Source organism: Lissotriton vulgaris, chromosome 8 (assembly GCF_964263255.1).
Source record: "Lissotriton vulgaris chromosome 8, aLisVul1.2, whole genome shotgun sequence".
In the NCBI taxonomy this organism is placed as follows: domain Eukaryota; kingdom Metazoa; phylum Chordata; class Amphibia; order Caudata; family Salamandridae; genus Lissotriton; species Lissotriton vulgaris.
This window is the reverse complement of record NC_141696.1, coordinates 1,356,126,665-1,356,149,109: the sequence shown is the minus strand read 5'-3', so window position 1 is coordinate 1,356,149,109 and position 22,445 is coordinate 1,356,126,665. Positions and strand designations below refer to the sequence as shown.

Sequence of the window (22,445 nt, the reverse complement as noted above, 5' to 3'; positions counted from 1 at the left end):
TAAACATAATGAATATTTATAGTTTAATCATCCCGTGATGGCCACTGGAAGAGATGTTGGTTGACTGTTTTAACATTTAATATTCAACTAGAGTCTATATACATCTTAACAGTACTGATTTTAATTCATTCTTTTAGTATATATAAAGAATTGGATTTTAGGCCAGTTTTTAGGACATGCCATGAATTTTATGTATTTTTTATATATATTTTATATATATTTATAGCCAAAAAATTATTTATTCTGCTACTTTTTGCACTAATTCATGTGATTCTTACCAACGGAATTTAGTTGGGGCATGTGCCAATTTACAAATGTCACGCTTAATGATTTATGATGTTTTTTATGTGAAACATTATCCCTATAGGGATTTATCCCAATACTGTTTTTGTCCGTGAGGTACAAGGGAAAAAGGAAAAAATTGTAGTATTTTTACTATGTTTTCCGTGCATCCAATGGACACCCAATGGAAATGTTTACTTCACTTGCACTTGCACTTTAAATTTCTGCCACCGCCCTCCAAGGCGCCATGTGACCAAGGCCTCTGGTAGGCTGAAACGTTATGCTGTCCGTTGCAGAATAAAAAGAATCTGGGTCTCCTGTTTCTTGGCGGTGCTGCGGCTGGATTGAGTCTGTTTCATTGTTCGTGGAAACCAGTGTTGATATATATATATATATATATATATATATATATATATATATATATATATAGTGATGCATTGAACCTTTTATTTCGGTTTGTTTCCCGACTTACAATCAAGAAATCCGATAAAATGAAGGTTGAGTCACTGTTTGCAGATCTCTGTCACTCACGCAGAATTGAGAACAAAGTAAGACAACTGTAAAAGCATATTGCGACTTACATGAATTTGAAGACACACTGTTGTACCTTACAATACCTTTGTCGCGGTGGTAGCGGTCTCTGCTCTTTCGCTTTAGGGCAGGTATCATGGTCATGGTTCCGATTTTCATGGGTATTAATACCCAGGAGGTAGTTTTTGAGGCCACATGCCCTTGTGATGGTCATTCCGTTCAATCTATGATGCATTTTGTGTTTTAAAAAATATATATTTTAGACTAAATTTTAAACTATTTATTAAACCAATCTTAAAATCTCGAGGTTATAAGAAGTGCTGGGGTGCATTGTTTTAGATCCTTCCCTCAGACTCAGATGAAGTATGTTACAGAATCTGTGCCTTCTTAAAAGCTGCTGTAAGCTCCCGAAAAATAGAGGGTGGTTCTAGGGGCTACTTGTGGGGGGATGTTATCTGTCCGATGCCTGCTTATTCTACGTAGCTTTTAGGGTTGTCTATGTGCTTAATTAAGCATTGACTGATTGAGAGCACTTTGTGACCCCATTTTTTGGGACCATTACAATGCCTCTTTTTGATCCCTAGCCTTCCAGTGGTTGTGTTGTCTCTGCCCTTTCCCAGACATGTGCACTGGTTGGTCCGGTTCATTGCTTGGGCCAAATGATCTTTCTGTATCTTACCTGACCAGATTTAGAACACCGCTCCTTCCACCGAGTGTATACCGCTTGAGGGCGCCATTCATGCCCAGATACACCGGGAAAACCCTAAAACAGCCACCAGGGTCGTCACTGTTGATCCCATTGCCACTCGGATCACAGAAGTCAACAGAAGGATCATTAATGAGCCCATACTTTCTGTAATCGCCTTCTTGTGTGCCCTTCACCTCTCCGCCCAGCCACTACTCTGCCACCACAAGATTACCAGAGGGGGTTCCTGAGGTCAAGTGGCAACGCCGCGACCGGCACCATCACCACTTCTGCAGAGTTACGGAGAGTAAAAAGAGCCCCTACCCCGCAACCATACTGCTCTCTCAGGTGCCACGTGACACTTCAAAAATACCAGACACATCTCACGTCTGATATATCACTCAGGTCAGTGATTAAACACCTCCGTGGCCTTGGCCCAAACATCTTCTTGAACCTAACTCTTAAGCCAAACTGGATAATTCCCGCCTCATCGCTAGCCCGCTACGGAAAACCAACAAAATGGCGGAAGGGATTGATAAGAAGAACACCAAGAAAGTGAAACCGGAATCGTCCGTATCTGACTCGCCCATCAAGGCAAAAGCAGATCTTAATAGTACCCTGGATATGATCCTAAAAAAGCTAGCGGAGGTACATGATCTTGCAAAATCGACGAAAACCAACACAGATACTATGCAGCTTGAACTTACTGCAATAAGGGCAGACATGAACTCGGTCCACAAGAGCTTAGACGAAGCAGAGCAAAGGATAAGCGATGTTGAAGACAAATCCAACCTCTCGGCCAAAAATATCTCCCAGCTTCAAAGATCGACTGACTCCCTCAGACGCCAGAATACGGAATTGGAAGACAGAAATAGGAGGGGCAACATACGCATCTTTGGAGTTCCTGAGAATGCGGAGAAGGATGCTGAATCCTGCGTAGCTTTCTTGGAAGCTTGGATTCCCTCAGTGACGGGCATCTCATTTACCCATGAATTCGAGCTTGACCGAGCTCACAGAGTCCCAACCTTCATCCCTCATGGTTACAAGGGCCCGCGCCCGCTGATCTGTAAACCGCTGCGATTCCAGCACACTGAAGCTATCCTACAATTCGCCAGACGTAATCACTCCGTCACCTGGGGAGGCCACAAAATCACCTTCACTCAGGACTACTCGAAGGACACGATGGAAGTCAGAAAAGGCTTCCTAGCCCTAAGGGAAAAACTGAGGTCAAAAGGTTTGCAGTTCTCCTTTGCAGGTCCGGCGAAATTCAAAATCATCAATGGCAAACCTCGCTTCTTCTCCAACCCTAATGATCTAGCGATGTTTCTGGAAGATTCACCTACGCAGGCAATGGACTAATCTGTCTTCGCATCTAATAAAAGGAAGACGGACGGCCATGAATCTGAACAATGCCTCTTTTTGATCCCTAGCCTTTCAATGGTTGTGTTGTCTCTGCCCTTTCCCAGACATGTGCACTGGTTGGTCCGGTTCATTGCTTGGGCCAAATGATCTTTCTGTATCTTACCTGACCAGATTTAGAACACCGCTCCTTCCACCGAGTGTATACCGTTCTTATTTTGCTACAAATTTTAAATGTGTGTATTGTTTTAATCCTTTTATGATATGCTGATATTGCAATGTATTTTACTGTACGTTTATGATCTATTGTATAGATCAAATAAAGCTATCTTGACTGGAGTCACTCATTTTTTTCTCATTGAGCCCCAATTTATAGCTTCTCTAGGATTTGCAGTGACAGGTTAGGTAAGTTCATGATCTATGAAATGTTGATCGCTTCGAGTTTTCATGTACCATTGGTGAAGAAAAACGGTTCTCTCTCATGAGTAGCCATGAAAACGATGGAAAGTGGTGCTGTAAATTCACCAATATTTTCCTCATCATTCCCAGAAAAATGCTAAAGAGGTAATTTCAAATGACTTCAAAGAAAAGCAGATTTTAGGGTGATTCTACATTGTTCTAGTGTAGTGTCACCAGTTTTCTATTGAATAGCTAGTGTGCTACATTCATGACTGAAGTGTGGCACACCAGAACACTATGGGCCTCATTATGATGTTGGTTGGAGTTGCTTCCACCTGACATCCGGGGTATTGGAACCGACAAACTTCTGGTCCGACACCGCAATTACGATGCTTCCCATTTCCCAATGGTAGCTTGTGCGGAGGTTGGAAACCAGCCGCAGCACAAGCTTCCATAGAGAAATGGGAGTTACTGTAAATCCCTGCACCATGTGGCAGTCACCTCACGTTGCCTGCCGCACAGTGCAGGGATTCACAGGGGGGTACCATGGTGCCCCTCCCATGCCCACAACCAGAGGGCCAGGGGAGATGGGGGCCCCGCTAGGAGCATCCAAAGTCGCTCTCTGGCAGCCTTCCCATGTCGGAAAGGCAGACATGGAAAGGCTGTCAGATTGACAAGTCGGTTTACACTCCGACCGCCAACACTGTAATTCGGTGTAAACCTTCCATGTTGGTCGGAAGCTAACCGACCGACATCGTAATCAGCCCCAAAGTTGCTGGAATATGGGTTGTTGAACTTAAATCTGTTTCAATGGAACAGGCAGAAAGAAAAAACACTACATAGAGCGCAATAGTACAGTTGATCATTAAAGAAGTGAGGCAAAGTATTAGGTATTTATGGTAAACAACACTTTTAATGGGTTAAAAATATTTAATGAGAGAAATTCAAACCTAATGACTTTTGCATATCTATTTTCACAGATTTTTCACCCTATCACATAATTTAAAATAAGTAATATTTTGGAAGAAAAATAAAGATTTGTTATTCTGCCACAGTAATGCATTGTAGTATGTGTCAATGAGGTTGGGAGGAATTACGTTTAAGTCTGGATTAAAGGCAGCTTCAGTGATATGCCAGGGATCATTTAATGAAGACAAAATATACCGAGGGGGCCTTGGGGCATCCCCTTGCAGACATTGCTTTGTTGGCAGTGTTGTTCATATTTTGGTTCAAACCACAAGACTTTTAATAGTCAGTCATCAAAGGGAATAGTATTTGCTTCTTCAGTTGCCAAAACCACGCAGGAAAGGATGAGCAGTGAGAGGGAAAGTAATTTGTCTCCAACCACCCCTATGGTGCACTGCACCCTTGCCCTTCAAAGAGCTGGGAGAAGTTGCAGGCAGGGGCAACAGGATCTCTGCACAATTATAGTAATTGCAAGATACAGTTTGAGTGCGCAGTCTCGTTGCACTAACACACTGCAATAGTTTGATGGGGCTGAACTTATTTTGGACAGGACTAACACTAGGTCTACGTTTTTTTCATTAGATGGGCTTGCATACTGAACGTAAGGAACATAGGTTCTACGGCACAGTAATCAGTGTGGCAGTATGATTTCAGTCAATGGTTTTGTATTAAGGCATCCTTATGTGGAAGAGGGTACATCATATATGCCAATCGGCATCTAAGTGTATATGGCTATGCCATCAAACGAAGTCAGGTGTAGCTGCTCTGTGAAAACGAAAACATATCGGTCACTTTTTGTACTGTGAATCTAGCCATAAAAACTAAATTGCTCAGCTCAGAGGAGTATAGCATTTTTAAGCAGCAATTTAGTAAAGGCCAAAGAGACAGCAACATGTCCCCTTATGCATGTTGTAAAGTGGCAATTGGTAACCATCGCGAGTGTCTGCTCCTCACCTCCCAAAACATTTAATACATAGGTTTAGAGGCTCCATAAACAATGGTCAGTCACCAAACAGCTTTACGTCTGTCCTGCACTATCTTAATTTTTTTTCAGTGGGAACAGTTTCCCTCACCATCTTATTCTGTTTGTAGTGTGGATCTGAAAATAATGCCTTTGAGCTGTCATTGTTTTAAAATTATAGCACAATGTTCACTGGGAATGGATCTGTGCATTGACAGGGGGTATTTATGTGGAGTTGAAAAAACCATGTAGAACACGGGCTTGCTAAACTGTACAAGGCAAAGGAGCATAAGCATTCTTGTTAAGTATGCTGTTAAGAATTACTGCAGTTTTTTTTAACAAAACCATTAATTGCCGTCAGGCTTTCGACTGCTGAAGGCCATGGCCAGACCTATTGGCTTTGCCAAAACTTGTTTTGTCACAGTATCCATGAAGCGTTATTGTTGGGGGAGCTGCCAGTCCCTCACAAATATTATACAAGCATTGGCAATGCCAATAAGCTTCGTTGAAAGGTTTCATGACTTTGGCAATGAACAGTTTGTCTTGGATTTTGCAGAACATCGGGGAAAGCAGCCAGACCCTCAAATTTGTTTTTTTTTTATATAGAGATTTGTGTAGGGCAAAAATCTTTTTTTATCTCAAAAAGCATACATTACCCTTAGTAATCCCTGGGAGTTATGAGAACCATTTGGTGTGTGGTGTGCTTCTCGTGACATGTTAGAACGCTAACACTTCCAGCAAAGTTAGACAACTGCTGAAATGAACTGACCCACTGCCCATGCCACTCTAGTGGGTTGATGAAAAATGTGAATGCCACAATTGATCTAAGGATAAAGAGGGTTAGCTGAAATCCCCAAACATTATAAACATAACTTTGGTAAAATCAAAAGGTCTTGGCAAACGCCAGATCTAAAATAAAAATTATACTTACTTTACCAACCTTACCAGAGGAGTCACCCTGGAAGGTCGCTCCCCTCACCGCCACACAGCCCCCCTGTGTGCCCGCTGCTGCTTCCGTTAACAACTAGATTTGTGCCACCGTTTTTGATGTGACTGCTCTGTATATTTCTTGCTTCTGCTGCCTTGCCCCCTTTTGCTTGCGTCTCCTCTGTGCTCCTTTTTTCTCGTGTCCCCGTCCTGCCCGTGTCCCTTTGCCTTCTGTGACCACCCCCACTGAGGTAGAGAGAGCGGTAAACAACTAGGTTTGTGCCATCGTTTTTGATTGCGACTGGTCTGTATATTTCTTGCTACTGCTGCCTTGCCCCCTTTTGCTTGTGTCTCCTCTATGCCCCTTTTTTCTAGTGTCCCCCGTTCTGCACATGTCCCATTGCCTTCTGTGTCCCCCACCCTCTCCCCCCTCAGTGGTTCCTGCCGCTGCTTCCCCGCCCACCTGCACTCGCATTTGCCATCCCGCTACCGCCTCCCAGCTCCTCCTCCCTCCCACACCCCGCACATGGAGGCCGCGCCACTGGCACTCCTAAGGCAAGCCCGTCTGCGCCTGGACCCCGCCCAGGGCTAGGACCCCGGGCCCGGGCGAACCCCACGACGCCCGCCTCCGCTACGGCTCCAGCACCCTTCACGCACTCAACCCCGGACGCCCACACACCTGCTGCCTGGCCGCACCAAAGGACCCTTCTCCTCTCGAAACTGCAGCTTCACCAGCATTGGACCTGCCAACCCACCCACCCACCTACCAAAGACCCTAACTCCCTCGAATGCATCCTGCTCAACACACCCACCTACCAAAGACCCTAACTCCCTCGAATGCATCCTGCTCAACACCTGCTCCACCCGCAGACACGCCGTTGACCTCTGGGACCTACTCGACACCAACGCCACAGATGTCGCTTTCCTGACAGAGACCTGGCTGAACCCCTCCTCTGCACCCAACATCGCCATACCCATTCCGGAAGGCTACAAGATTAACAGCAAGGACTGCAACAACGGAGTTGGCGGAGGAATTGCCATCGTCCACAGAAACACTCTCAAAATCTCAACAGACTCCGATGACACCATCAGCACCGCTGAACACCTACACTCCCAGATCCACACCGACCCAAACACCACCCACAGAGGCACCCTCATCTTCAGACCCCGAAAGCAGTTCAGCAACTCAATCGCCGACTTCATCAGCACACACGCCCTCGCCTCCACAGACTACATCCTCCTCTGAGACCTGAACTTCCACCTCGAGAACAACGACTCCAACCCCGCCACCTTGACCGAAAACCTCAGACTCAGACAACTCGTCACAGAATCCACCTACTCCGCCGGCCACACACTGGACCCCACTTTCTCAGCAGGCACCCACGTCTTCTTCAACCGCACCACCAAACTCCACTGGACCGACCACCGCTGCATCCACTTCACCTTCCGGAAATATACACCACCTTACCCAGCAGACGCCTCGCCGCAGCTAGAGCAAAGTCACCGAGGACCAGCTAAACACCGCTCTCGCCCAGAGCCCACCCGCAAACCCGAGCGACCCAGACGCCGCAGCCCGCAACCTCAGACAATGGATCGACGACTGCGCCAATACCCTCGCCCTGCTCAAGAAACCCCCCCACCAGCAAGAGAGCCAGCTGGTTCACCGAAGAACTCCAGGCCTCCAAGCGAACCTGCCGAAAACTCGGAAAAACCTTGACCCGTGGACAAACACCAGAAAGCTACACAGTCCACAAGAACTCCACCCGCAAACACCACCACCTCATCAGATCCGCCAAAAGGACCTCCTTCAAAGACCGCCTAGACAACAATGCACACAACAGCAAAGAGCTCTTCAGCATCGTGAAAGAACTCTCCAACTCCAGCTCCAACACCAACGACATCCCACCATCACAAGACCTGTGTGACTCGCTGGCCACCTTCTTCCATCGTAAGATCGCAGACATCCACGACAGCTTTGACGCAGTCACCCTCCTGGCAACCGCCAAGACTCCTGCTCCCACGACGACCACCACCTGCTTGCCTGGACAAACATCAACGACGACAACACCATCAAGATCATGAAAATTTCCACTTCATCCCCAGAAGACCCCTGCCCACACCACATGTTCAACAAAGCCAGCAAAACCATTGCACCCCATCTAAGGAAACCCATTAACATCTCCTTCGAGACAGCGACTTTCCCGGAGAACTGGAAGCACGCAGAGATCAACGCCTTACTCAAAAAACCCAAGGCGGACCCCAAGGACCTCAAGAACTTCTGACCCATCTCCCTGCTCCCGGCGAAGGTCATCAAAAAGGCGGTCAAGAAACAACTGACCAGCTTCCTCGAAGAAAACAACATCCTGGACCTATCCCAGTCCGGGTTTTTAATTGAGCACAGACTGTACGCGATTCCGTCAAAGCAAGTGTGTTGAAAGCGAAGAAATGGCATGTTCTTTAGATAATGTGCTATGGACACATGAAACCACCCTGTCGAAATAGTTCTAATAGAAGTGACTGGTACCGATGCAGGGCTGGAGACAATATGCAAAATGTTTTCTTGAGAAGCTTGTCATTTATTGAAACGTGTCTGTGTGTGTTAAGCTTTCATAGCTGAGATGTGTTGAATCCGGAGCCTGAGGTTCCCCAGTAGTTTCTCTTTGTCAATCAATCATAGCATTTGTAAAGCGCACTGCATACCCGTGAGGGTTTCAAGGCGCTGGGGGGGTGAGGGGGAATGCTACTACTGTTCGAAGAGCCAGGTCTTGAGAAGTTTTCAGAAGGTCAGAAGGTCTTCGGTCTGCTGTAGGTAGATGGGGAGGGTGTTCCATGTCTTGGCGGCGAGGTGGGAGAATGATCTGCCGCCGGTGGTCACTCTTCGGATGCGGGGGATGGCGGCAAGGGCGCGGTCTGTGGATCAGAGCTGCTGTTGTGATACTCTGGTCCGGTGTTGTGGAGAGCCTTGTGTGAGATGGTGAGGAGCTTGAAGGTTATCCTCTTGTTGATGGGGAGCCAATGTAGGTCTCTTAGGTGGGGAGTGATGTGGCTGCGGCGAGGGATGTCCCCCCGGCACGGCCCCCCGGCACTGCCTGTGTCACAACCAGGCCCTCCCGGCCTTGCAGAGCACACAGCGCCCATGCGCATTTTCCCCATCTGTCTAATTTCCGAGCCCTGCCGGGAGACCGTACCCCACAAGGCTGCTCTCAAACCCGCATGCATGCAGGCTCGGGAACAGTAGACAACAAAACACTCACCGGAATACCCGGGCTCATGAAACCCAACGCGAGACCAAGACGAGCCAAACGGAGTCAGGGTGGGGGGACAAAGAGGCCGCCAGGTGGGCGGGGGAGGAATATATACCTCTCCCCGCTTCCACCACGGCCGGAAGTGACGTCCAGGACCCTTTAGTGTCGTGGAACACTGGGCTGCCCCGTGTGCCATCTTGTGGCACTAAAGGGGCCGCCCTCTTATGTGTGTCCCCTGATGGGACGTGTCGGTCGGCCCGCATTCTGTACATCGATTATAAGAAGAAATAGCCTGTCCAAATGTTGCAAATGCATTGTTTGTACACGTAACGTGTATAATTAGGCAGATTGTGTTGACTAAGATCTTAAAATAGCAGTCATGTTCAATAGATACCGTTTGTTAATACGCCCTGTAGAGCTTGGAGTGTTGTTTAGCCACCTGTGCCAGTGTGCCCAACGAAAGACTAGAGTACTGAGTTGTAAGAGTATATCATCAACAGGGTACTGTTCAAACCAGAGGGTGGGGGCTTAATCCTAATCCAGTTTATCCTGCTCCGGCACTAAAATGCCTTGCCTGCTCCCGTCTCAAAACGTTCACCGCTGGGAGCGGAGTCTGAGTAACCGAAAGAAGCCTTTAATTTCAACAAGGGGTCTGTGTGTCCCTCCTCCTCCCTCCGTGCCACGTCAGTGGGCCTCACTGACCATCCAGCCGTGGGACAGGCAAGTCTCTTACAGAGGAGTTAGTGGGAAGAGGCGAAACCAGTGCCGCCGTGAGATAAGGCGCAGCGCCTTCGCCACCTCTGTGCACGGAAACTCCCAGTCAAGTCAGGGCGCCGGAGGAGGAGGCACCGAGGGTCCCATAAAGAGCCTGGCCCCGACCTGCTGCCTCCCAGGGACCAGCCCTGCAGAAGGAGCAGCTGCATGAGGGATGCCCGGCTGCTAGTCCCACGGGAGAACTACAGCTGACGCGCTGCTCTTAGCTTCCTGAAAAGGAAGAACCTGTGGTTGGCGCTGCAGCACCCGAGCCAGGTGAAGCCCTACAGGTGTAGGGCACGGCGGCATCCCACCGTGTCGGGCGCTCCTCTTCTGGCCAGCTCTCTCATGGACCCTCGCTGAGGCTATGCCCGTGCTCCGCCGGCGGCGGGGCTGGCGCTGGAAGCTGCGCCTGCGGCTCCTGGCAGCCGCCATAAGCTGCCTGGTGCTGGCTCTCTACGCCCTCACTGCGGACCTCCCCGGTGTCCCGCGGCCCTGGGGCCCCACCCCGCCGCCTCCCCAGCTCACAGTGCTCCTCTGGTGGGAACCCTTCGGCAGGCGGCGGCGGCGGATGAGCGACTGCCAGGAGCTTTTTAACATCAGCGGCTGCACGGTGACGGCCAACCGCACGGCGCAGGCGTCGGCGGACGCCATCCTCTTCCACCACCGGGACCTGGGCGACGCTAGCCTGCTGCCTCGCGGCTCCCGCCCGCCGGCCCAGCGCTGGGTCTGGATGAACTTCGAGTCTCCCTCACACTCGCACTGGTTGGGCGGTGTGGAAGGGGTCTTCAACTGGACCATGTCCTACCAGACGGACTCGGACATCTTCGTACCCTACGGGCGCCTTCAGCCCCGCACGAGCACGGCAGCCGTCCGTCTGCCCCGCAAGCGGCGGTTACTGGCCTGGGTGATCAGCAACTGGAATGATGAGCACGAGCGGGTGCAGTACTTCCGCGCGCTCAGCCGCTACGTGCAAGTCGACGTGTACGGCCGCTACGGCCTGCCCCTGCGCGAGGACAGCGTGGTGCGCACGGTGTCCGAGTACAAGTTCTACCTCGCCTTCGAAAACTCGCAGCACAAGGACTACATCACCGAGAAGCTGTGGCGGAACGCCCTGCAGGCCTCGGCTGTGCCCGTGGTGCTGGGGCCCAGCCGCGCCAACTACGAGCGCTTCATCCCCTCAAACTCGTTCATCCACGTGGACGACTTCTCCAGCCCCAGGAAGCTGGCCGCCTACCTGCGCTTCCTGGACCGCCACGGGCCCCTCTACCGGAAATACTTTGAATGGAAGAAGCGCTACACGTCGCACTTCACCAGGTTCTGGGATGAGCCCTATTGCTCGGTGTGTCGGGCCCTGCGGGCGGCTGGTGACCAACCCCGCACCGTGGCCGACCTTGGACCCTGGTATGACAGCTAAAGCGTGACGTGCTGGTAGCACCTGCTACATGGAAGCAATCTGCACCTGCAAGTCTTAACCGGTGCCTTGGGCAAAGCAAAGAGATCAATGACCTAAACAGAGCCCGCGTCTCACAATCTTTTTTGCTTTCTCATGTTTGCTTTGAGAGTGTATTAAAGAAGAGAGAGGCCGACACCAACGGAATGCAGTACTGCCAGTACGGAAAACAAATTATCCCTGTCAAGATCAGTCACTGACTAACACATTAACTCTGTATCCAGGCTAATCTTGTTGTAACTATTCCCAGGGATATGTCGTATGAGGCAAAGTCTATTGTCGTTGTTTTCCCTACACATTAGGGTTCTGTGTGGTACAGGTGATGTATGATTTTATGTCATGTCCTGCTTTGATGAATTTTATTGTTTTTAAATTAGGTTGAATTCAATTGTGTTTGGATATATGTGTCTTATAGTGTTTTAATAAGAATTGTATATACAAAATACAAAAACTATTTTGCACTGCATGTTAATGTGTTAGTCAGTGTCTGATCTTGCCAGGGATCGGGAGTGGGGTCCTTCGAATTATACTTATGTGTATAATGCTAGACACGAACTATACCTCTGATAGGACTTTTTTGTACCAAGGGATAATTTGTTTTCCGTGCTTTGAAAAGTGGCCTTTTCCATACGAATGTGTTGTTTTTTTCCTTACAATCTCAGTAAGCAATTGCCCCTAATTTTAGTACCGGTACAAAAACATAAAACGTGCCAATAAAAAGACATCTGTGCCTTAGCTTTGCTCCGTACGTTCGGGGACTGACTAGTGATATGCACTCATTTTCCTCCTTTTATGTGTGATTTACTTACTACAATCATTCAGTTTGAGGTAATTGTCATGGTTTGGGGCGATTAATACGGTAATGGAACAACCACATTAATGACAATTAAAATCGGTTGTTATATTTTGCGTTTCAAGCCATAAATCTTCAATCCAGCTCTGTACTTTTATTATCGAGGTGTATCTGGGGCATTAAGATATTATTTGCCCTTGGGCAGAAAGGTTGTAGATTAAGGTCAATCAATCAGGATTTTGTAGAGCGCACTACTCGCCCGTGAGGGTCTCAAGGCGCTGAAGGAGGTAAAAGTTCATCGCAAAGCAGTAATAAACCCATCAGCCTAAGTATGTAAATCCCATTCTAATGAATATTAATAAGTGTTCAGAATTATATTCAATACAATTGGGTATTTTTTCAAGCACGCAAATCCACCTTCAAGAATGTTCTAACACGTGTATGTTTTAAAAATTACTAGGAAGAAAATAGTAAATATTGTCCAGGAACATAATTGAGTTGGAAATCTTTTTATTACTTGAGGAAATCTATTTTTGTGTAGGAATTCGAAATAATATTTTGAGTCTGAACATCTAACCATTTTTGTTTTAGGGGAGGTGGGCAGGCTCTAATTGGGAAGACTGGCAATCTGGCATTGGTTGATGGGCCGTTGCCCCAGGGTCACCTGTGGGCTGTATTTTTGGGGCCTCTTTAAACAGGCCAAAGAGACTGACCTTCTTTCCCAGTCTCTGCCCTGCTACTTTAATGTGGCACCAGTATCTCAGTCACTCCCTTGCTGTGCTGTAAATTGAGGCTTTGGGCCAGGTGTTGCTTTAGCCTCTGGGGCATTTTTACTTTGGCGCCCTGCCTCGTGTGCCTTTCCAGAAGCAGTGTTATCCCCACCGGGCCATCACTCTTAGGCCATGGCGGGTGCAGGGAGGGTTGATTTGTGTGCAGGTGCGTCAAAGGGGGACAAGCTTTATTGGGCATTCTCACCTGCCCCATCCCCCCTTGAGCAGCAGCAATGTGCTTTTTGACACCTCTGTGGCCAGGTAAATGCCCAGAGGCTATAATGGGTCTGGAAGGGGTGAGTAGGAGAAGTGTCCTCTATATCAACCAGGTGTTGTGACCTCATCCTCAGCTTCTATTGGGACATGTTTGGGGAGAGGGTTGCATAAAATTGCACCACGGTCAAAGTTGCAGACGTTGATACTAGGTTTGAGTCACAGCGTCAGCTCAACATCCTGTGATTCTGGGCAATTCACTTAATCTCTATATCGAAAATGAATTTGATCTAGCGTAATGTAACTAGTGCTCATGTACATTGCTCCAATGACTTTGTGCCGAGTTCACACTATACAAAACTAGACCAAAAACTAACCGGCCAGATTTCCATGAGACTAAATAGATGGTGATCCATGAAAGGGATGATCATGGAACGTGGGCCACTTTTTTTGAGTGTGGGAGGGGCTAATTGTGATTCCAATCCGGCCTGAAGGCAGGAGAGATGCTATTCTTTTGTACGCCTACAGGTGCAATAAGGTTTGAAGTATTGACTGTCCTGGGTGGCACTGGGGGTCTGCCAAGCGGGTCCGGAAGATTCTTCTCATTGTGCTACAGGATCCAATATTTAGTCCCACCATTTGCATAACCTCAAGGAAACTCAATGGATTTAGATTGCCTTATAAATTTAATCCACATTAATTTGATGACTCCATTCCTAGCCCAAACAAGTGTTAGATGATGGCATCATTAAATGAACAATTACCTTGGACTTTTCATAACTGCCACGCACTGCGCATTTAATTTTTGACTCCATTTCCCACTTTGGAAAACACTGCTCTAAATGACCTCTGAATGTAATTCCCGGCAAGTAGTAGCACCACCTACATTTGCGAAATCGAACACTCGGCTGAATGCTTAGTCAGATGCTTGCCTGAAATATTGCTTTATTTAACTGGGTCGCGTTTCGTATATTCTGTTAATCTGCTGCCTTGTTCCCAGCATCCATGTTTTTGTCACCTATTTTGTAGGCTGCCACACTCCAATGCTGGGAATACAAACAAATCAAGAGGTGTATATTTTTATATTGGATTGTATTTATGAATGTTACACTGTTTACAAGATGATTTCTGTGAAACTACTGAGGTGATGTTTGAACAGGAAGTTGAACATAACACTCTTAATGGTACTGTAAAGCTAAATTAGGGGGCATATTTTGCCTGTAAACTTTGAAGTCAAAGTATGGTTAGTTGTAATGTAGCGCAGGGCAAATGTAATAAAGATTCAGCGTCCCTATGGAAAAGATCGTAAAATGAAAACATTTAATTAGAACAAATCTATTTTTTGTCATGATCTGTGATAACGTTTTCGTCTTCGGTTTCTCTTTGCTTGCAATTTCTGGTACTTGAAATAAATAGTGACTGATGATTTTATAAATGCTTGTTTATGGTCTAGAATTTCTTGAAAATGTTGAGTGCTACATTTATGTAGTATATATGTGCGTAGGACCTTGGTTTACAGGATACACTGTAGACGACCTTTGTATTAAATCAGGAAAATGAATAGAAGCTTCTAAGTAAATGCCCTAGTTTATTAAGTCTAATAATAAGTGTCTCTTTATGAAGTGATTCCTTAATACTTTTTTGTAACTCTGTTTTTAACATGTTACTACTAAGCAAATCAAGGGTACATTAAGCAAATTTGATGACCAAGTCCACCCAAGTGAAACTGGTGACTGGGGCCCCTTGATGTGCAGAGTAGATGTGCTGTGGCAACAAATAATGGACGGAATGCTGAGGAAAGTGATCTGGGTTAAAACCATCCCTTTTCTCACTACGCCACCCCAGTTTGGACCCAGCTATATGCAGAACAGTCTTGACCCTGCTCCTCATGGGAACAGTCCAGCCCAAACTGCCAAGCTGGGTCCTCCATGGACAGGAAACAAGTATCCTGGGGCCGGTTTCGGGGTAACACTCCTCATCAGCCATGCTAGCTTCAATCCAGTGGCACAGCCAGCAAGGGACCTACATCTTGGCCTACCGCTCGCACTTAGGGGGAAAAGTGCTGCAGCAACATATTTGTGTGCTTGCTGTGTAGAATAGAGGGGCAGATAATTCTCATGGAACATTTTTGAAATAATTTTTACTACTTTGACATATTAAGGAAAATATACTTCTTAAAGTCATAGTCTACACTAATCTGGTCAAAACGTTGGGAGTTGGATAAAATGATCATCTGATTATATTTATTTTTCAGTTGTTTATTTGGAGACCATAGACATGTTGTCCAAGCAAACTTTTAAGGAGCGGCTACAGCTTACTATACAAACATGTAGAAAATGTTTAAAAATTATTTACAACATGTAAACATATTGACAAGTAAGCAACTTGGCAAAAGAGTCAAACAAAGACGTGTAGAAGTATACTACAGTGTTCAAAGAGCAGTGCATATAGACGTGTTAATGGTTGGTGGATGTAGCACATACTGTACCGTTTTTCAGGGCTGTAGGCTATGTTGTGCAACAGATTTTAATGTAGGACAGTGTAAATGTCCATATGTGGAGACCACACATTGCAAATATTTAAAATTGAAAATGAAACTACGGGTTACTAGCAAAATGGTAACTACTTGCAGAGTTACAGAATTTCACTATTTTTTTGTCTCTATACAGCCATGCACATATTAAAGATGAATGATGTAATGCCCCAGAGTTTTTAGGTCTCAGCCTGTGAAAGACTGCGCACATGCGCAGTCGAGCTGGCAAGACCTAATGAGGTAGAGGAACTTTCACTAGCGAGGTTAAGCCCCGCCCCTCTTCTACATTGGCTGGCGTCCTAAACGGTGGACAGCCATTGGAGAAGAGGTCCTAGTGACGTTCTTCTTTCTCTCTAAGCCCCGTCCCTTTCCGACTGGGTTACTTGACTTACTGTTGCAGTGAAAGGTTTCTTATCTTCTTTATGGGTCCAGATGGCCCCATAAAGAAGATAAGGAACCTTTTATGCCAGCAGGAAGTCAGGTGCTTGTTCCCTGCGCTTGTTTCTTGCTTGTCTGTCGCCCTCTCGGCCTCCCCTCTCCCTTTGCTCCTGTTCAGCTGTTTTCCCATCCTTCCGTCCATGCCGACAATGTCCACGCGCCAGCCTGATTGTTGCGCGAGGCGGCCCCTGGCACCGGATGGATGACCTGTCTGAGGAAAATTCACAACTAATCCGGCTTCCCTCTGTACCCCAACATGCAGGGCTGGTCGGGGTGGGGTTCCCTAGCCGGTATTGATATCGGATAGGAGCCTTAGGGTACAATAAGGAAGCCCCCAGATATACACAGACACGGGGCCCTCGTGTACATCCCACTCGCCCTCCAGCAAGTTAAACGCTAGTCCCTCCTAATGCACAGTTGACAGCTTGTGGGGGCAGAGCCACCAGACCCCACAGATGCTTGTGCACGTCCTATCTTCGCGTAGGCGCATGCGTGGGTAGTGTGCTATGCAATGCTGTCCACCGGGGCTAGCGTGCTGTGTAATAATGTGCACCAGACACTGCAGCTTGTGCTGCACATGCAGCAGAGGGACACCACAGATTGTTCTGCACGTGTAACGCTTGTGCTGCATGCGCAGCACAAGCTGCCATGTCCCTGTGGTGCACAAGCTGCGGTGTCCCTCTGCTGCATGTGCAGCACAAGCTGCAGTGTCCCTCTGCTGCAGAGGGACACTGCAGCTTGGGCTGCATGTGCAGCAAACGGACAGAGGGACACTGCAGCTTGTGCTGCACGTGCAGCAAACAAACAGAGGTACACTGCAGCTTGTGCTGCAAGTGCAGCAGAGGGTCACTGCAGCTTGTACTGCACGTGCCTCTCTACCGGAAATACTTTGAATGGAAGAAGCGCTACACGTCGCACTTCACCAGGTTCTGGGATGAGCCCTATTGCTCGGTGTGTCGGGCCCTGCGGGCGGCTGGTGACCAACCCCGCACCGTGGCCGACCTTGGACCCTGGTATGACAGCTAAAGCGTGACGTGCTGGTAGCACCTGCTACATGGAAGCAATCTGCACCTGCAAGTCTTAACCGGTGCCTTGGGCAAAGCAAAGAGATCAATGACCTAAACAGAGCCCGCGTCTCACAATCTTTTTTGCTTTCTCATGTTTGCTTTGAGAGTGTATTAAAGAAGAGAGAGGCCGACACCAACGGAATGCAGTACTGCCAGTACGGAAAACAAATTATCCCTGTCAAGATCAGTCACTGACTAACACATTAACTCTGTATCCAGGCTAATCTTGTTGTAACTATTCCCAGGGATATGTCGTATGAGGCAAAGTCTATTGTCGTTGTTTTCCCTACACATTAGGGTTCTGTGTGGTACAGGTGATGTATGATTTTATGTCATGTCCTGCTTTGATGAATTTTATTGTTTTTAAATTAGGTTGAATTCAATTGTGTTTGGATATATGTGTCTTATAGTGTTTTAATAAGAATTGTATATACAAAATACAAAAACTATTTTGCACTGCATGTTAATGTGTTAGTCAGTGTCTGATCTTGCCAGGGATCGGGAGTGGGGTCCTTCGAATTATACTTATGTGTATAATGCTAGACACAAACTATACCTCTGATAGGACTTTTTTGTACCAAGGGATAATTTGTTTTCCGTGCTTTGAAAAGTGGCCTTTTCCATACGAATGTGTTGTTTTTTTCCTTACAATCTCAGTAAGCAATTGCCCCTAATTTTAGTACCGGTACAAAAACATAAAACGTGCCAATAAAAAGACATCTGTGCCTTAGCTTTGCTCCGTACGTTCGGGGACTGACTAGTGATATGCACTCATTTTCCTCCTTTTATGTGTGATTTACTTACTACAATCATTCAGTTTGAGGTAATTGTCATGGTTTGGGGCGATTAATACGGTAATGGAACAACCACATTAATGACAATTAAAATCGGTTGTTATATTTTGCGTTTCAAGCCATAAATCTTCAATCCAGCTCTGTACTTTTATTATCGAGGTGTATCTGGGGCATTAAGATATTATTTGCCCTTGGGCAGAAAGGTTGTAGATTAAGGTCAATCAATCAGGATTTTGTAGAGCGCACTACTCGCCCGTGAGGGTCTCAAGGCGCTGAAGGAGGTAAAAGTTCATCGCAAAGCAGTAATAAACCCATCAGCCTAAGTATGCAAATCCCATTCTAATGAATATTAATAAGTGTTCAGAATTATATTCAATACAATTGGGTATTTTTTCAAGCACGCAAATCCACCTTCAAGAATGTTCTAACACGTGTATGTTTTAAAAATTACTAGGAAGAAAATAGTAAATATTGTCCAGGAACATAATTGAGTTGGAAATCTTTTTATTACTTGAGGAAATCTATTTTTGTGTAGGAATTCGAAATAATATTTTGAGTCTGAACATCTAACCATTTTTGTTTTAGGGGAGGTGGGCAGGCTCTAATTGGGAAGACTGGCAATCTGGCATTGGTTGATGGGCCGTTGCCCCAGGGTCACCTGTGGGCTGTATTTTTGGGGCCTCTTTAAACAGGCCAAAGAGACTGACCTTCTTTCCCAGTCTCTGCCCTGCTACTTTAATGTGGCACCAGTATCTCAGTCACTCCCTTGCTGTGCTGTAAATTGAGGCTTTGGGCCAGGTGTTGCTTTAGCCTCTGGGGCATTTTTACTTTGGCGCCCTGCCTCGTGTGCCTTTCCAGAAGCAGTGTTATCCCCACCGGGCCATCACTCTTAGGCCATGGCGGGTGCAGGGAGGGTTGATTTGTGTGCAGGTGCGTCAAAGGGGGACAAGCTTTATTGGGCATTCTCACCTGCCCCATCCCCCCTTGAGCAGCAGCAATGTGCTTTTTGACACCTCTGTGGCCAGGTAAATGCCCAGAGGCTATAATGGGTCTGGAAGGGGTGAGTAGGAGAAGTGTCCTCTATATCAACCAGGTGTTGTGACCTCATCCTCAGCTTCTATTGGGACATGTTTGGGGAGAGGGTTGCATAAAATTGCGCCACGGTCAAAGTTGCAGACGTTGATACTAGGTTTGAGTCACAGCGTCAGCTCAACATCCTGTGATTCTGGGCAATTCACTTAATCTCTATATCGAAAATGAATTTGATCTAGCGTAATGTAACTAGTGCTCATGTACATTGCTCCAATGATTTTGTGCCGAGTTCACACTATACAAAACTAGACCAAAAACTAACCGGCCAGATTTCCATGAGACTAAATAGATGGTGATCCATGAAAGGGATGATCATGGAACGTGGGCCACTTTTTTTGAGTGTGGGAGGGGCTAATTGTGATTCCAATCCGGCCTGAAGGCAGGAGAGATGCTATTCTTTTGTACGCCTACAGGTGCAATAAGGTTTGAAGTATTGACTGTCCTGGGTGGCACTGGGGGTCTGCCAAGCGGGTCCGGAAGATTCTTCTCATTGTGCTACAGGATCCAATATTTAGTCCCACCATTTGCATAACCTCAAGGAAACTCAATGGATTTAGATTGCCTTATAAATTTAATCCACATTAATTTGATGACTCCATTCCTAGCCCAAACAAGTGTTAGATGATGGCATCATTAAATGAACAATTACCTTGGACTTTTCATAACTGCCACGCACTGCGCATTTAATTTTTGACTCCATTTCCCACTTTGGAAAACACTGCTCTAAATGACCTCTGAATGTAATTCCCGGCAAGTAGTAGCACCACCTACATTTGCGAAATCGAACACTCGGCTGAATGCTTAGTCAGATGCTTGCCTGAAATATTGCTTTATTTAACTGGGTCGCGTTTCGTATATTCTGTTAATCTGCTGCCTTGTTCCCAGCATCCATGTTTTTGTCACCTATTTTGTAGGCTGCCACACTCCAATGCTGGGAATACAAACAAATCAAGAGGTGTATATTTTTATATTGGATTGTATTTATGAATGTTACACTGTTTACAAGATGATTTCTGTGAAACTACTGAGGTGATGTTTGAACAGGAAGTTGAACATAACACTCTTAATGGTACTGTAAAGCTAAATTAGGGGGCATATTTTGCCTGTAAACTTTGAAGTCAAAGTATGGTTAGTTGTAATGTAGCGCAGGGCAAATGTAATAAAGATTCAGCGTCCCTATGGAAAAGATCGTAAAATGAAAACATTTAATTAGAACAAATCTATTTTTTGTCATGATCTGTGATAACGTTTTCGTCTTCGGTTTCTCTTTGCTTGCAATTTCTGGTACTTGAAATAAATAGTGACTGATGATTTTATAAATGCTTGTTTATGGTCTAGAATTTCTTGAAAATGTTGAGTGCTACATTTATGTAGTATATATGTGCGTAGGACCTTGGTTTACAGGATACACTGTAGACGACCTTTGTATTAAATCAGGAAAATGAATAGAAGCTTCTAAGTAAATGCCCTAGTTTATTAAGTCTAATAATAAGTGTCTCTTTATGAAGTGATTCCTTAATACTTTTTTGTAACTCTGTTTTTAACATGTTACTACTAAGCAAATCAAGGGTACATTAAGCAAATTTGATGACCAAGTCCACCCAAGTGAAACTGGTGACTGGGGCCCCTTGATGTGCAGAGTAGATGTGCTGTGGCAACAAATAATGGACGGAATGCTGAGGAAAGTGATCTGGGTTAAAACCATCCCTTTTCTCACTACGCCACCCCAGTTTGGACCCAGCTATATGCAGAACAGTCTTGACCCTGCTCCTCATGGGAACAGTCCAGCCCAAACTGCCAAGCTGGGTCCTCCATGGACAGGAAACAAGTATCCTGGGGCCGGTTTCGGGGTAACACTCCTCATCAGCCATGCTAGCTTCAATCCAGTGGCACAGCCAGCAAGGGACCTACATCTTGGCCTACCGCTCGCACTTAGGGGGAAAAGTGCTGCAGCAACATATTTGTGTGCTTGCTGTGTAGAATAGAGGGGCAGATAATTCTCATGGAACATTTTTGAAATAATTTTTACTACTTTGACATATTAAGGAAAATATACTTCTTAAAGTCATAGTCTACACTAATCTGGTCAAAACGTTGGGAGTTGGATAAAATGATCATCTGATTATATTTATTTTTCAGTTGTTTATTTGGAGACCATAGACATGTTGTCCAAGCAAACTTTTAAGGAGCGGCTACAGCTTACTATACAAACATGTAGAAAATGTTTAAAAATTATTTACAACATGTAAACATATTGACAAGTAAGCAACTTGGCAAAAGAGTCAAACAAAGACGTGTAGAAGTATACTACAGTGTTCAAAGAGCAGTGCATATAGACGTGTTAATGGTTGGTGGATGTAGCACATACTGTACCGTTTTTCAGGGCTGTAGGCTATGTTGTGCAACAGATTTTAATGTAGGACAGTGTAAATGTCCATATGTGGAGACCACACATTGCAAATATTTAAAATTGAAAATGAAACTACGGGTTACTAGCAAAATGGTAACTACTTGCAGAGTTACAGAATTTCACTATTTTTTTGTCTCTATACAGCCATGCACATATTAAAGATGAATGATGTAATGCCCCAGAGTTTTTAGGTCTCAGCCTGTGAAAGACTGCGCACATGCGCAGTCGAGCTGGCAAGACCTAATGAGGTAGAGGAACTTTCACTAGCGAGGTTAAGCCCCGCCCCTCTTCTACATTGGCTGGCGTCCTAAACGGTGGACAGCCATTGGAGAAGAGGTCCTAGTGACGTTCTTCTTTCTCTCTAAGCCCCGTCCCTTTCCGACTGGGTTACTTGACTTACTGTTGCAGTGAAAGGTTTCTTATCTTCTTTATGGGTCCAGATGGCCCCATAAAGAAGATAAGGAACCTTTTATGCCAGCAGGAAGTCAGGTGCTTGTTCCCTGCGCTTGTTTCTTGCTTGTCTGTCGCCCTCTCGGCCTCCCCTCTCCCTTTGCTCCTGTTCAGCTGTTTTCCCATCCTTCCGTTCATGCCGACAATGTCCACGCGCCAGCCTGATTGTTGCGCGAGGCGGCCCCTGGCACCGGATGGATGACCTGTCTGAGGAAAATTCACAACTAATCCGGCTTCCCTCTGTACCCCAACATGCAGGGCTGGTCGGGGTGGGGTTCCCTAGCCGGTATTGATATCGGATAGGAGCCTTAGGGTACAATAAGG

General features: G+C 46.3%; 1 protein-coding gene across 1 annotated transcript; it reads left to right on the top strand.

The window, feature by feature from the left end:
- Positions 1–10,245: 10,245 nt before the first annotated feature.
- On the top strand, positions 10,246–14,776 carry FUT4 (fucosyltransferase 4). Its single transcript, XM_086935304.1, has one exon. The coding sequence runs from the start codon at positions 10,476–10,478 to the stop codon at positions 11,523–11,525; it is 1,050 nt and encodes a 349-aa protein (XP_086791430.1). The 5' UTR covers positions 10,246–10,475; the 3' UTR covers positions 11,526–14,776.
- Positions 14,777–22,445: the final 7,669 nt, after the last annotated feature.

Bases quoted from the DNA above. Each gene is read 5' to 3' on its own strand.
- FUT4 (XM_086935304.1), top strand. From the start codon at position 10,476: ATGCCCGTGCTCCGCCGGCGGCGGGGCTGGCGCTGGAAGCTGCGCCTG.